Here is a 14,369-nt window from a genome sequence, read left to right as displayed (position 1 = left end):
CTGATTGTTTGCAAATACGTACTGTAGCCAACCGAGAGCAATGTTCCTCAAATAAAAAAAAATCTTGGATCAGCCGTGGCTTGGGTCATTCCGTGTAATATAACGAACCCAATTCACTTTGCAACGCCGCGGGCGATTGAGTTTGAGTTCGGCGCGTAGAACAGTCAGCCGTGTGCCTGAGACGCCCCCCCAATCTAGAACTCTACCTATATAGGGCATAGAAGAAAATACTGCGAGTTGCTGTAACTGACTGTACTTTTGGGGATGGTGGTGCCCGCGAGCCTGCCACGCAGCCGGCCAGCCGGCCGCCTAGGATACGCCGAGTTTGCCCATCATCAGTGACAGCCCGATCCACGACCGACGGCAGCAGCAGAAGCAGCAGAAGCGGCAGAAGCGGCATGTGAGACCAGTCGGCAAGAGAAAAAACCAAAACTTCTACGTATCCGTCAACCTAGCAGTCCCCGAGGTCGCCGCGGTTATCCCCCTCTCCCCCTCCCCTCTCCGTACCGGCCGCGCCCCGTCCGCGCCGTGCGTCAAACCGATCAGCGCGGCGCAGGGCGGGGGAGCTCCCAAATGTTACTGCACATGTGCAACGCGTCGCGCGGACAGCACCCCGGCTAAAGTCCCAACCTCTTCTCCCGCGTCAAAGAGTGTTTGTCAATAGCGATGCGATCGGCACCTGCATGCATGCCTTGCCCCCGGTGCGGCGCTGATCGGCTGGGGCTGAAACTGGGGCATCTCAAATGTCAACGTGGAAATGGCTCCTTCCCTCCCTCTGTCCAAGGGGAGAGAAGTAGTTCAGTTAAGAACCTCGCTCGGCCACACGCCGCGGCCGCCTTCCTTCTCGGCCTCATCATCCGAGGGCACACACAGTCTATTTGACTACGTCAAGATGTTTCCTCCGGATGGCCAAGCCAGCCCGTCTCTCTCTCTCTCTCTCTCTCTCTCTCTCTCTCTCGCAAGACCAGGTGTTCCCAAGTCAACTCTGCACTCGTGCTAGTATGTGCAACTGCAGTATAAATCGCACATGGCGGTGGGCCCCTGACGTCGCCAAACCAACCCTCCCCACAACGCTTCTCTTCGCGAGACCCATCACTGCAGACACAGGGCAGATCCGCGTCATCCAGGCGCTTGACGCGAATCGCCCCAGCACTCCTCGCTACGGTTATCCGAAGGCTCCGCGATCGATTGGCCTTGGCGTTACTTATGACCCCCATTGCATCACGGCGATCCCATTCGAGATCTGGAGTTGACAACCACGTCGGTCCTTTCACCTCGGCTCATCTTTGCTCATCTCAAAATATTCAGGTCTCGATCGGCTTTACATGACAATTCTTGGCGTCAACGCCGCAACGCAAAGGGCGTTGAAAGGGTATCGTGCCTGTGGCGCATGACTCCGCGGCGCCCGTCTCTCGTACTCTGTCCCCTGGTATCGTAGCCAATGATGAAGAACCAGATCGCTAAATGCCTACAGCCAAAACGCCCAAATCCGCGTGCCGAGCCTTGTCGGCAGAAGGAGCCAAATAAATTCGTACAGTCGTCGCCTCATCCCGATGTCCGAGGAGACGGGCTGTGTGGTTGCGTCGGCTGCTGCCCACTCGCCCCTCTGGGGAATCCCACAATGTCCTTCATCTCCACCCTCGCCTTGTCGTTTTCGTATCCATTGTCTGTACTCGCAACCTCGTCTTCTTCTTCATGGTGCTCCGCCACGTCGAGTTGGTAAAGGGGTTCCAGCGTGGCGTTCTTCCGGAATAGGAGCCACCGCTTGCACCACCAAGGTAGTGCTTTGGTAACCTGGTACCGCGCGAACACCCTCGTGGGGACACCGAAGATGTAGTCGAGCTCTTCCAGCGTACGCTGCTTCGTTTCTGGGACCGCCAGGAAAATCATGACTAGAGCCAGGATATTGAGCATTGCGTAAAGTCCAAAGGCTCCGCGCACCCCCAGCTGCGCCAGCATCAGCGGGAACGTGATGGACAGCACAGATGCCCAGAATAGGCATGTCGCGACGGCGAACGCCATGCCCACCTCACGATGCGACAAGGGAAACACTTCGGCCGAGTACGTGAAAGGAACCGGGCCCTCACCTACGTCTTTATCAGCACCAGCTTCAGTTGACTCCCAACCTTAGTTCAGTCACTTACCCGGCGAGTAAAAGACAGCAAAGAGGTACACGAACAAAGCAACCATGCCTATGTGTGCGGGTCCCGGAGGGATAAGCGTGCAGAGCCCAGCCGCAAGAAGCGTCCAGGCCATCTGGGGAAAGGTGAACAATAGCAGTGAGCGACGCCCAAAGGTGTCGATAGTCCAGATGGCGGGGAAGGCAAAGAGAAAGTTGATGAGACCAAAGCCCCAGGTGGCCAGGAGGGCATTAAAGTCGCTCGCACCGGCATCGCGGAAGACTGTAGTCGAGTAAAAGGCGATGATATTGATTCCACACATCTGCTGCGCAATCATGACGACGAACGCCGCGAGGGTTGCTCGGCGGATGCGAGGGATCGTGAACAGCTCGATGAAGCGGCCTATATAGTTGCCATGGCCGATGAACTCCTGTTCGACCTGCAGTTGAACGTGGATGTAGTATAGATCCCGGGCCGCTTGGACTGGTGAATTGCGCAAGCGAAGCAGTGAGTGTAGTGCATCTAAGTAGCGGTTTTTCTTGATGTACCAACGCGGCGACTCGGGGCAAAAGTAGATGAGAAGAGCGAGGGGCACAGCGGGGATGAAAGCCGACCCAAGCTGGTATCTCCACGACTCCGGGCCGATGTGCTTGACGACGAGATTGGCGCATGTGCCCAGAAATATACCAAAGGCAGTCCATAGCTGCCAGCTCATGACGAGCGCGCCTCGAATCGGTGCCGGCGAGTTCTCGGCGGCGAATATGGGTACTGTCCGTGGGGGTCAGGCGCAATGTCAAGTCGTAGCTGGACAACGTCGCACTTACCAGTAGAAGCCTTGGTGCCCATGCCGACGCCCAGGAGCAGACGACAGCCGAACAGCTGCACCCAGGTATTGCAAAAAGCGCTTGCGAGCACCGGCCACAGGCAAAAGTGGGCGGCGACAAAGATGGTCCCCCGGCGACCCCAACGGTGGTTGATGGGATCAGACAGCCAAGCGCCAACGAGAGCTGTTCCGATATAGGGAGCCGCATTTACGAGGCCGACGATGACGTTATCGTGGATGCTAGCTGATCCGATACCAAATGCTCTCGGGAAGTCGAGATTGGCGCCGTTGGAGCCGGTCTGGTCCCAGCCTTGAACAGCGGCGCCGATAGAACAGGTGATGATGGTGAGATACAGAACCCTAGGGATGCGCCACTTGTGTAGCACCTCGTCACGGAGAGACTCTATTTCCTCGTCGGTAAGGGCCTCCTCGCCTGTGATGTCCTCGTAGCCAGTAGGGTCCTGCGCAACCAGTGCGCCTTTACGGAGGATGCGACGATGGGCCTCGAGGCCCTTCCTGCGGCAGAACTTGTCGACATCGGCGAGCAAAGTCCGTCGCGGTATGCCGATGAGAGGGTTTTTGATCCTGCGCGGCGGCGACAAGGTTAAGAGGGCATTGCGGGCAAGTATGCGACAAAGGGGATCTGGACATACTTTGCTTCGATATTTGAATTGATGTTAACGTAGGGCTCTGGGCCGCGAGGACGGTAGCCCGCTTCGGTCGAGGAAGAGTACACATGGCGATCCTCGGAGCGGCTGCGTCGCGCGAAAATACGGCGTCAGTAAATGGGCACCTAACGGCTAGTATAGAAGGGCCGAGGGCCGCGACGCCCGAATAATTCGGAGGAGACAGTTTAAGGTTTTGGATGGAATGGAATGCCACCCCAGACCGTTGCGGCATGGCCCGTAGTGGGCGGGACAGGCATGCGATGCAACGGTCGAGCGTCGTGGTGCCAGGAACCAAAATGAAACACAGAACATTACCTCCGATGAATGACCTCGACGTGGTCGGTTCGTGATGCCATGGCGGGAGAGGTGGGAGCGACAGCTACTGCTTCTCGTGCTCTGCCGCTGGTGGTGGTGGTGATGGTAGTGGTGCCGCCGCCGCCGCCGTGGCCGTGGCCGTGGCCGCCGCTGGCGTTGGCGTTGCCGCTGCCGCTGCCGCTGCCGCGGGGGTGAGGCTCGTGATGATGGAAATCCGGGGAAGTCGTCGCGACAGGACGGGATGGAGGTGGAGAAGGTGAGACGGTCGGATCGGATCAGGGTCTCGCGGGTGCTGCTGGTGCTGCTGGGTCGCGGCGGCAAGCCATGCCTAGAGACGGGCCGGTTTGTCTTACAGACTCGGATGGGTCAGATCCCGCCGGCGCCCGAGACGGAAGGCGAGGCCAGAGTCAGAGCTGTCGAGGTGATGGCATGAGGCTTGAAAGAGAGCAAGAAGGAAGAGTGGGAAGACGGAAGAGTGAGGTCGAAAGAGGAGGACGCGGGACGGCAAGTCGAGGCCGGGGGTGGGATCCTCAGCAGGGCCAGGACCATCAGCGAGCGCCGCCGGAAGAGACGAGGCAGGCCCACTGACGGCGGGGGGGGTCCTTGAGAACGACTGACGGACTGGGGCTACCAGGGGGTTCGCCCACGCTGGGAGGAAAACGTGGAGGGCAGGCACCTCATGGAGCATAAGGTACTACGACAGGTACCTCTTCCAGCTGGGGTACCTGCTGTGTCACCGCAGGCCCTTCGGCAGGTTCCTTGGGGAGGACGAGGCGCAATTGGACGAGGGCTCGAGGCGGGCGGGCGGGCGGGCGCTGGGGGATGTGCTGCGCTAGTCCTACCTCAGGTAGCGACCTGCTTGGTGATTAAGGTAAGGTAAGTCGTCCTAGGGCCGATGGATGTCTGGAAGACCTGCTGGATCGAGTGGAGCGGCAGAATCCGACCTCAATTGCAGCACCTCAGCGGCAGCAGAAGCACAGAGGGCGGGCTCACGCAAGTATGGATGGATGAGCGGGCCCAGAGCTGGACTTTGCGTCTTCGGTGCGTCCGATGCTGCACGCAACCCCGATGAGAAGGAGGGTGCTGCTACTTTTTCTGTCTTTGCCTCTGGGCTCTGCGGCAGACGGATTGATTGCCTTGCCTCGTGGTCGACGGCGTCGTCGTCGTCGGTGTCTTGAGCCCCAAGTCGTTCCACAACTAGGTTGTTGGTACGTAGTAGCCGGGGCGGGCGGTACCCGGTGATCTGTCGACGAACGGTCGGTCGGGTGGTGGTGTTTTGTTGGTGTTGGCTTGGCTCGGCTCGAGGGTTGGCGCCACCACCAGCGGCGTTGTGACGGGGCGCACCTTGGGCGCAAACAAGCGACGAGCAACGAGCAACCTTTGCGGACGACAGATTGATGGATGGCCAGATGGGATGGATGCTGCAACGAGAAAGGAGAGAAGGATGGAAGGGAAGGGAAGGGGTGGCGCCCTGTACTACTTACTACGGGGATCGGACGGACCAACCTACAGGCCAGGACCTCGGAGAAGAGGCGGCGGCTGGCTGTGCCTCGCGCGTTCGGTCGGCGTCGCACAAAGTATGACATACGCTGCCGCTGCTGCTGCCGCTGCCGCTCCTACTGCTTCATGTTTTTGTTCTGTGCGACTCGAGGTGAGCCATCGGAGGGTAGGAAGCCACCCGCCGTCGCATGGCTTTTGCCTGCAAGGCAACCCGGCAGCGCACCACGCACCAGGACTTATTAGGGGGGCTTGGGGGAGAAAGGGGGAGGGAGGGGAGTTGGAGGCAATCCCTGGAATCTCTCGGTAAGCCCATCCGTCCATCCTCATGTCGATGATGCTCAAGAGTTGGACGGCGTTACCGTGAGCGCCGGTGACCAACTGCACTGCACGTCATGGTAGCACCACCAGGAGCAAGGCCTCCTTCCTCTCCAAAACCCTCCCCCCCCTCCTCCCCCGGCATGTCGACGGGCCCCAGGGGGGGGGGGGATTTACAAGCAAGCCGTGTCTTTCCTCGCCCCGCCCCGCATTTGTGCGGGCCAGGCTAAAGAGCCATCTGCCGTCCTCGCGTGTTGGCGAGGAGCCCCCCCATGTCCCATCCAACAGACTCACACTCACTCACACGTCGGCCGTGGCAAACCTGCTAGCCTTGGCCGCGGGCGGTTTTGGCGCCATCGCGGATGCGTGGCCCGGGCGTCTTCTCCTCTCGGGCTTTGCGTCAGGGGACTGGCGAGGGCCCGAGAGGAGCAGCGGCCAGCAGTCGCAGCAGCAGCACAAGTGATCTGAGCCCGCCGGCCGTCCGTGGCGACGACGCCAGCGAGCAGCGCGTCGGAGGTAATAAGTAGCAGCTACTAATACTATTGTGTGCCGGGGGCGACAATAGACCATGAGCAAAACTGCCGAAAAGACAGCATCCACGAATCTTTTTTTCAAATGAGGAGCGCCGAGCATGAGGGCGCTAGCAGTTTCGCTATTAAATGAGCGACCTCGACCGCTCTGTTGGTTTCAAGGGGGCGCCGCGCCATTGCGTGCATCGCGAGTAGCGCATCGACTCTCCGGCCAGTGCGTTGGGGGTTTCCAACCTTTTGGCCGCGTACGTAACGACTAACTTAGTTGCCCAAGTGCCTATTTATGGCACGGCCGCGAAGACACACCTCAACTCTACCGCCTTGTGCACATCTGACACCTGAGTACGAAGTACGAAGACCGTACTTCGTATCTCGCGGCACCTTACCTTCTGCGCCTGTATCTAGGTACCTCTAAGCGCGGCACCAAGAGCACAAAGCAAGCAAGCACAGCATTACCGACAACCTAACAGCGCGCTTATCTTAGTACCTCTTAGTAGACCTACGACCACAACTGAAGGGCTTCCAGGACTGACAGAGGTGCGTCGGCAGATGGGACGATGGAACAATGCGCTGCAGAGAGCGGCGACACCTCGGGCGGCGCCACCAACCGATTTCCGTTGTCCCCGTTCCCTCTTTTTGCGATGATTTGCGGCCGGCGTCGTTGAGCGTTAATTTGAGTTTCCTTGGGAGACAAAGTCGCAGCCCTAATAACCCACGAGGACGAGCATGCTGCTAACGCTACGAGCACATGCCGAAGCACGTTGGCGCGCACGCTTTTCAGGGTAGCATCGCCCCGCCCGGGTCCTTGCTTGGGCTGACGACCCTGGGCGAGATCCGGAGGTAACTAAGGTAGCGTTCAGCAGGCCCAGGCCGGTGACAGGCGGGGCGGGGGCGGGGCGGATTGCTACAAACGTGAAGGCACTAAGTTACAAACTGGTACATACAGGGGGCGGCTGTCTCGCTCCCATCGGCATCTGCGTGGTAGGTAGTTACCTCTAGTACCTTATTATTATCTGTAGTACGCGCTTCACACATGGAAAGACGGACGGGCAGGCAGGCAGGGTGGCGGCCGAGTTAGATGAAGAGAGAGTACCTAGTACTATAGACGCAATAGCTCGGTTTTTTTTGCTCCAGCACAGCAACACGTCAAGTACACTGATCATGGCAGGTTCGTAATGCACGTACCTACCTAGTTAGTACCTAGGTACTAAGGTATGCAATGGACAAACTGCAGCAGTGCCCGTTCTGCCCAGTCGCCGCCGCCGCCGTCGTGCTTCGGCAATGCTAAGTACTGATGCATGCGGGGGGCCGGGCTTACTGCCCGACTTGTCGACATGCCAAAACGGAACAGCAACTTGGGGGGAAAGTTGCAGGGGGGCGGCTCATCACCCATAAACTCACGCGACGGCTTCTTCGCTGCACTCTGTGCCTCTGCGGGCCCCCCCTCCCCAGCACTCACTGCCCATCGCCCGTCCATCCACCCATCCGTCCTTGGCCTCCAACGCGGTCTGCCGAGCGTCTCATCACCTTTCTTTTCGGGCCCAGTTGCACACACACACACCACAAAAGCGCAACTGGCCCCTTTCTGTTTCGCCCTCTTATCACCTTTGTCATCATCGTCGACATCATGATAATCACAGTCCACTCAAAACTCGAGGAGCGGCACTCCGAAGCACGCTGCCCCCCCCCGTCTGTCATGTCCCGCCAAACAGCAGCATGCTTACAGGCATGCAGATTCGTCATCTCTCTCCCTCTCTCTATCCATCTGTGTCTCGTGTTGTCCATTCTCACGCGTGCCCGAAAATACCTTGTCTTGCCCTGCCTTGCCCTTTGCTTACCATGTCTCGCGCCGTCCCATGAGACTTTTGTCGTCGGCGTGTCTCGGCACAGCCCCCCCTCTTTTCTTTCTCTCCGCCGCGCGCGAGAGACAGGCACAGGCTATCCTCCGGCTGAGAGCGCTGAGACCTACTCGAGGCGGAAGAGAGGCGAAACTACCCTCCGATTCTGTGCAGCACCCATTTTGTGTGTCCGTGGGTTTTTACTTATCAATAGTTCTTTGTGGTTTTTGCGTGACTTACATGGGTTAGACACACTTTTTGCCAGCTGACCCTGTCTGTCACTAATACGTAACAATGGGGGGGGAGAACATTAGCAACGACTAACAGAGGCTCGTTTTGCCTCTTCCCATGTCTATCCCGCAATTTCAACTGCCTTGAAGAAGCGGCCGTTGACAAGGGGGTGAGAGAGAGAGAGAGAAAGAGAGGGGGGAGGGGAGAGTAGTATTTGTTCCGACACGGCACTCTTATGCTGATCAACTAGTAGTACTACCATATTGACCTCCAGAGTCTCCGCCCCCATAGGAAGACGAGAATACTTCTCCCCAGCATGTGGCCAACCACCAGCGGCAGGCCAAAGCGGAACCACGTCAAGGGCTGCCAAAGCCTCGGCGCGGGGAGGTCCTCCTCCCGTTGAGTGCTCCCTCTCCCTTCCCCCTCCGCCGCGGTACTGCTGCTACTGCTGCCGCCGCCATCGACGACGGGTATACCCGCAAACGCCTCGACAGCCTCGACCACAATCCTCGCCGTGTCCTCGGGCCGGCTCAGAAACGGAGAGTGGCTCGTCCGCAGCTCCCTGTGCTCCACGCGCGCGCCCATGGCCCTCGCCATGCCGACCTGCGTCCGCTGCACCGCCAGCGGCAGCCCCCGGTCCTCGGTCGTGCCGACGAGCCAGCAGGCCGGCACGTCGCGCCACCCGGCGTACGCGTGCTCGCCGCCCTCGAACAGCGCGCGGAGGCTCTGCGGCGCGAGCTCCCCGGCCCGCCGCTCGGCCTCGTCGGCCGGCAGGTCGTGGTAGAAGAGGTCGCGCGGGTCGGCGACGAGCTCGGCGAAGCCCGTCGCGGCGTTGGCGCGCCACGCGGGCGGCGGGCGGCCCAGGAACGGGTCCATGAAGGCGACGCCCGTGAAGGTGAAGCCGGACGCGATGAGGATGAGCCCGATGACGTGGCCGTCGTCGTCGTCTTCTGCCCCCGCGGCATCTCGCGGCCGCCGTGTAAAGCCCTTGACGGCGCTGTTGCCGACCATGCCTCCGTAGGAGTGGGCGACGACGACCACGTCGCGGCCCCGCGTCGTCTCGCCGGCAATGGCCTCGCGCGCGACGTCGAGGTCGTCTTTAAAGGTGGCGTCCCGGTCCCCGGTCGTGGACGGCAAGGTGATGGCGATGCACCTCAGCTTGTGCCTCTCCTGCAGCAGCGGAATGATCTTGTCGTAGCATGACGGCTTGTGCCATGCGCCCGGGACGAACACCAATGTTGGTAATTGGGGCATTGCTCTATTTTGTGCATGTGTCTTCGAGGTAGTGGTATTTCCCTTTCAACCTGCTGCAAGTTTGACGCCATTTCACGCGTAAAATAGACGTGCCACCACCGGACTGGACGTCCTGGAAATCCAGGCCGTCGTCTTTCCTTCAAGCCTCGACTTCTAGGCTTAGACTACTTCGTACTATACTACCGGGATGATCACGTGCAGCACCTAAGAAACTGCGGCCGTTGCATCAAATCCCCTACGAAAGATGGTCTTGACACTATAGCAGTAATGAAGCAGACGACCTCGAGTTCCCTACGTTTCAGGAGTCAGAGCCTCGAGTTTTCAGGCACAACCTGGGACTCTTACACCACAGGTGCATGTACTTCGTGGGGGGAGGTACTAGGGTCCCTTATACCAGGTACCTTATGTACCCTCAATGCCTGTACCCCACCCAAAACCGATCCCCTTTACCTAATAAGGCGCTGCGCACAGCAGCAGCCCAGGAAGAACGAGCATAGCACGACAACTTTCCCGAATAGGAACGCGTCCAAATCCGGTCGTCACAACCATCCGTACTTCACACAGCCATCCCTGGAATGCAGCGAGCGTCAAACAAACGAACAATGTGACGTCTGTCTGCCCATCTGTCCGCCTCATATCACCGATGACCAACAAAAGCCCGCGCGAGAAGCAGCCCGCCCCCAACTCTCCCCCCCCCTTTCCCTCCTCCCATCTGTCCTCTCCAGTCTGTCCGTCTGTCTCGACAACAGGGGGCGGGCGCCAGTCTGTGCGTGCATCCAGGGAGAGAGAGAGAGCGCGCGAGCGGCACAACCCGCAGCGAGGCGTCCGCCGCACAGACCAGGCAGCCGTATATGTATGCATGTTCTCCCAACGTTGAACCTCTTGTAACCGCAGGCCATACATTGTACGTCCGCGCTGGCGCCACCACCACCAGCCACCATGGTTTATTATCACTGCTCACATGCACCGACAGCGGGCTCGCGGAGGTGCCTGAAGGGCCATCCATCGGGGCGGGCGGTCGAATATTCCCCCAACTTCTGACACACGGGCAGAGAACGGCCCCCCGGTCTCCAAGCCGCTGATGACCGTCCCTCGCCAATCGGACTCCATCGCCGTCTGGGCGACGACTGCAACTCTCCTACCCTGTCAACTCTGCATGCGCCGTCGCGGAGGTGGTGGCCTACGCTACGCCTCATCCATGCAGGGTTCCTACACTCACAATCGGTGCCACCACAGAAGGCATTCATGTAACTAGTATACAATACACGGGACGCGGGGGCGGTGCTTCGTTATGCATCTTTTCTTGCGACAACGCATGCATGTGCAGGACGAGCAGCCGCTCGAGCCTGGGACTGCTTGGTGCCGACAGCCCGGTTTCCATCGTTGATGCTGCCTAGTTCACACAATAAACGCCATGATGCATCGCCAAAACAAATTGGTATCACGTCTCCATCCACTCCCGCCCCAGCGACGACATCACCCTGGACCGCAGGTCGTGTATCTCCTTGTTGCGCCTGTACATTTCCTCGGTCAAGGCCTGGTACTTCTTCCTCCACTCGTCGGCGGACAGGGGCACTTCCGGCTCCTTATCGCCGCTGGCGCCCGCGCCAGCGTCGCCTGCCCCTTGAGCTTGATTGTCGCCTGCATGGGGTTCTGCCTTGCTTGGCTTCCACATGGTCGACGGCACGTACTGCGACATCGTGAAGCTGCCCTTGACGTGGCCGAAGCGATACTCCCAGTCGCACTTGTACACGTGCGTACCGTCCGTCTCGCCCATGCGTGCGCACTTGGGCCGGGTCGTCACCAGCATCATGGACCCCGCGAGCGCCGCGAGGTTGATGAGGAAGGCCTGCGGAGACGTCGACGTCTTGTACATGTTCTGCAGCATCGAGTTGACCATGGCGGTTGACTCCTCGATCCCCGCCGGCTCACCTGGATTTCCCTCGGCATCCAGCCATTCCGAGTCCGTCATGGACCGCACAAAGTAGGCCAAGAGTCCATCCACGTTGGTGCGATCCCCCATCCTCTCGAAATAGTATTCGGGCATCTCAACAGGTGGGTCGCACCCCGTACCGGGGAGGCTGGCGGCCTGCTCATAGGCATCCGTCGCCTCCTTGGCAAAACGCTGCCACCTTGATGGCCCTTGACTTGGGTCAGAGTCGGTAGCCCCTGGCGGTGCGAATGGTCTCTCCGCGTTGCTTCGCTCGTGAGTTTGACCATTGGGCTGGCCGTTGATGTGGACTTCTGGTGGTCGGGCCTGAGGCGGAAGGGGTGGTGGTGTAGCCAGCCTGACGGAGCCTCCTTGCCGCTCTGGGACCTGCAGCGATATGCTGGGCTTCGCTGGTCGTGCTCCCTCATTGGCGGCATGCTGGTGCTGCATTGCAGGCGGCAGCGACACTGGAGGCGGCACGTGGCCACCCAGGGGGGGTTGGCTGGTTGGCTGATATTGGGCGTGGCCATGGTCGTAATGTTCTGGCGCTCTCGGGTACGCGGGGTTGGCGTCATGGGCATCTTGGCTTGTCGGTCTCCATTGCTGGTTAGTCGGCGCATTGCTCTCCACAGGAGTCCGATGGATCGGTGGCCGTCCTCTCAGCTTCCCCCCGATGTCGTGGGGCCCCGTCTTCCACGCCGACGAAACATTCTTGGGGCCTCTCCGGGGATGAGACTGCCGCGGTCTCAACGGCGTGACAGCCGACCGAGGTTCAAGGGCGTCGTCCCAGAACGTGCCTCTAGTCGTTGGCGTCACGGCAGACTGCGGCCATCGGCCGAGTGACGCCTGTAGGTTTCCATAGCTGGCGCCGTTGGTGGAGCGTTCTGTGTCCGCGGACATCTCTGGTCTACCGTCAGGGTGAGCCGACCAAGGCTGCGCGCCATGATTGTGGCCGTCAACTGCAGATGGCGGCGTTTTCCTCTGCTTTCGAGCCGCTGGTCCGGGCCCGCTGTCAGGATCTGGTCGTTTGCGGCCTCTCTTGGGTCTAATCTCAGGCACTACAGCCCTCAGGGCCATGTCATCCTCGATGGCAACGCCGTCGCGGACAGGCCAGGCTACGGGGTTGGGATCGGTGGGGATATTGGTCCAATAGTCATTGGGAATGTCCATGAGATATTCGAAGAACGCCTTGACATGCATCGAGTTCATCCATTTCTGTCTTGTTAGTGCTGCCAGGCTGAGTCGAATATGGCGGTAGATTGTAACTCACTTTTAGACGGACACCATATTGAGAAACTTTCTGTGAGCTTTCGTCCTTGGTAATATCGGGGGGCTCGACTCCGAGCATAATGGTTAGGTCGGTCCAGGTCCGGATCTCATGGGCGTAGAATCTGCGAACCAGCTCATAGATGGCGAAGGGGTGGAAGGCCTTGCCGCCGCTCTTGGGGGGGTTGCGGAAGGCCTCTCTGAGCGTGTCCGTGTCGACGCTCAGGCGCACTGCGGGGTTGCAGTAAAAGATGAAGCGCACATAGGCGTCTTCGATGGTGTCCACGGTGACATTCCTGTCGGGGAGGTCGGGACGAGAGGTGAATCCAGACTGAAAACGTATGGCGTCATTGGCAGCAGCAACGGCTTCCGTCGACTCGTCGGCGGAGTATTGCTGCAGATGTTGCAGCTGCTGCTCCGGCTCCGGCTCTTGCTTGTGCTCTTGCCGGTGGTGGTGGTGCTGCTGCTGCCGTTGGTGCTGTTGGTGCTGTTGGTGCTGCTGCTGTTGGTGCTGTTGGTGATAGCGGTGCTGTTCATGGGGAGCCTGGCTTCTGGCCAGGTCCACATGAGGAGACAGCATCGCGGGCGGTCCGTCGTGCTACACGAGAGACACGGGTCTCACAGGACGTCACTCATCCAGGGCGACCGAAGCGTTGCGGACCGGAGCCGATGGTGGGACTTTTTCCCCCTTCGGCGACGACGCCCCTGATGAGATCCGGAGGACGGGACGGCACAAGACGGCGCTCCGGAGCCGTGCTGCCGACGGGACAGCGGTGCGACGCACACGGGAGGATGGCGGACGACGAAATGTGACCGGGGGCCTATCGGGAGGGAGCGCCGACCATTGGGAGAAGAAGGAAGGGGGGGTAGGTCAAGGTCTCGCGCTCGGTGACGGCGAGAGGCAACGAGGACAAGGACATGAGGTTGTAAATTAGGTCCGAAAAGGCTGGGGCAAAGCGGGATAAAATACAGCGGTCAGGGGTCCGCGGACGGCGCACTGTATCGCCTGCAGAGAGCCCGGGGCCGTGATACAGTGCGAGGATGGGGTGGGCTCGCACTCGATCACGCGGCGCGCCCCCCCCCGCATTCTGTATATAAGCTGAAACGCCGACAACTGCCGACTGCCCATCGGGGGGGGGCATGGGGCCTTGACTGCCTAATAATGCCGGTGGGCCTGATGGCCCGCAGTGGGCAGGAGCTGATGAGAGCTGAAGAGCGAGCTCTGCGATGGCAATGTGGGAGCTGAAAGGCAGGGAAACCAACATCGGGCGCCGTCGTTATGTTGGAGGAAGAGGGCATAGTTGGGCCGGCCAATTGGCTTCAGTACTCGTATTTCCCAATCTGGATTTGCTTTTTCCTCGCTGCTCGATGCGCAAAAGCGCGCATTCCAGAGCGAAGCCTCAGACTTGACCAACTCGTTGCACAGAGTATCGTGTACGTACGGATTATGTACGCGGGGTACCTTGTAGATACATGAGTGCACCGAGCAGCCTATACTTCAGCCCCGGCTCGGCATTGCGTGGGGTTGGGCAGCCGCGACGCTGCCCATGTTGCGTCGATGCTCGCGGCTGACTCGCGG

General features: G+C 59.8%; 4 protein-coding genes across 4 annotated transcripts; all 4 read right to left on the bottom strand.

Annotated features, from left to right (window-relative positions):
• Window positions 1-1,545: 1,545 nt before the first annotated feature.
• JDV02_006296 (uncharacterized protein) lies at window positions 1,546-3,967 on the bottom strand (the record flags this gene model as incomplete). Its single annotated transcript, XM_047987675.1, has 5 exons — window positions 1,546-2,087; window positions 2,145-2,888; window positions 2,945-3,528; window positions 3,597-3,698; window positions 3,927-3,967. 5 exons carry the CDS (start codon window positions 3,965-3,967, stop codon window positions 1,546-1,548), a joined length of 2,013 nt encoding a protein of 670 aa, XP_047843661.1.
• Window positions 3,968-4,275: 308 nt separating this feature from the next.
• JDV02_006295 (uncharacterized protein) lies at window positions 4,276-4,614 on the bottom strand (the record flags this gene model as incomplete). The annotated part of the gene is made up of 1 exon (XM_047987674.1): window positions 4,276-4,614. The coding sequence occupies one exon, from the start codon at window positions 4,612-4,614 to the stop codon at window positions 4,276-4,278; it is 339 nt and encodes a 112-aa protein (XP_047843660.1).
• Window positions 4,615-8,540: 3,926 nt separating this feature from the next.
• Window positions 8,541-9,666, bottom strand: JDV02_006294 (uncharacterized protein). Its single transcript, XM_047987673.1, has one exon. It carries the CDS (start codon window positions 9,592-9,594, stop codon window positions 8,596-8,598), a length of 999 nt encoding a protein of 332 aa, XP_047843659.1. The 5' UTR covers window positions 9,595-9,666; the 3' UTR covers window positions 8,541-8,595.
• A 1,069-nt stretch (window positions 9,667-10,735) lies between these two features.
• On the bottom strand, window positions 10,736-13,862 carry JDV02_006293 (uncharacterized protein). The gene is made up of 2 exons (XM_047987672.1): window positions 12,795-13,862; window positions 10,736-12,739 (listed from the first exon to the last, which is right to left on the bottom strand). Exons 1-2 carry the CDS (start codon window positions 13,368-13,370, stop codon window positions 11,036-11,038), a joined length of 2,280 nt encoding a protein of 759 aa, XP_047843658.1. The 5' UTR covers window positions 13,371-13,862; the 3' UTR covers window positions 10,736-11,035.
• Between the last annotated feature and the right edge of the window lie 507 nt (window positions 13,863-14,369).

Source organism: Purpureocillium takamizusanense, chromosome 5, assembly GCF_022605165.1.
Source record: "Purpureocillium takamizusanense chromosome 5, complete sequence".
Classification (NCBI taxonomy): domain Eukaryota; kingdom Fungi; phylum Ascomycota; class Sordariomycetes; order Hypocreales; family Ophiocordycipitaceae; genus Purpureocillium; species Purpureocillium takamizusanense.
The sequence above is the reverse complement of the archived record's forward strand: the minus strand, read 5'-3'. Positions and strand labels throughout refer to the sequence as shown.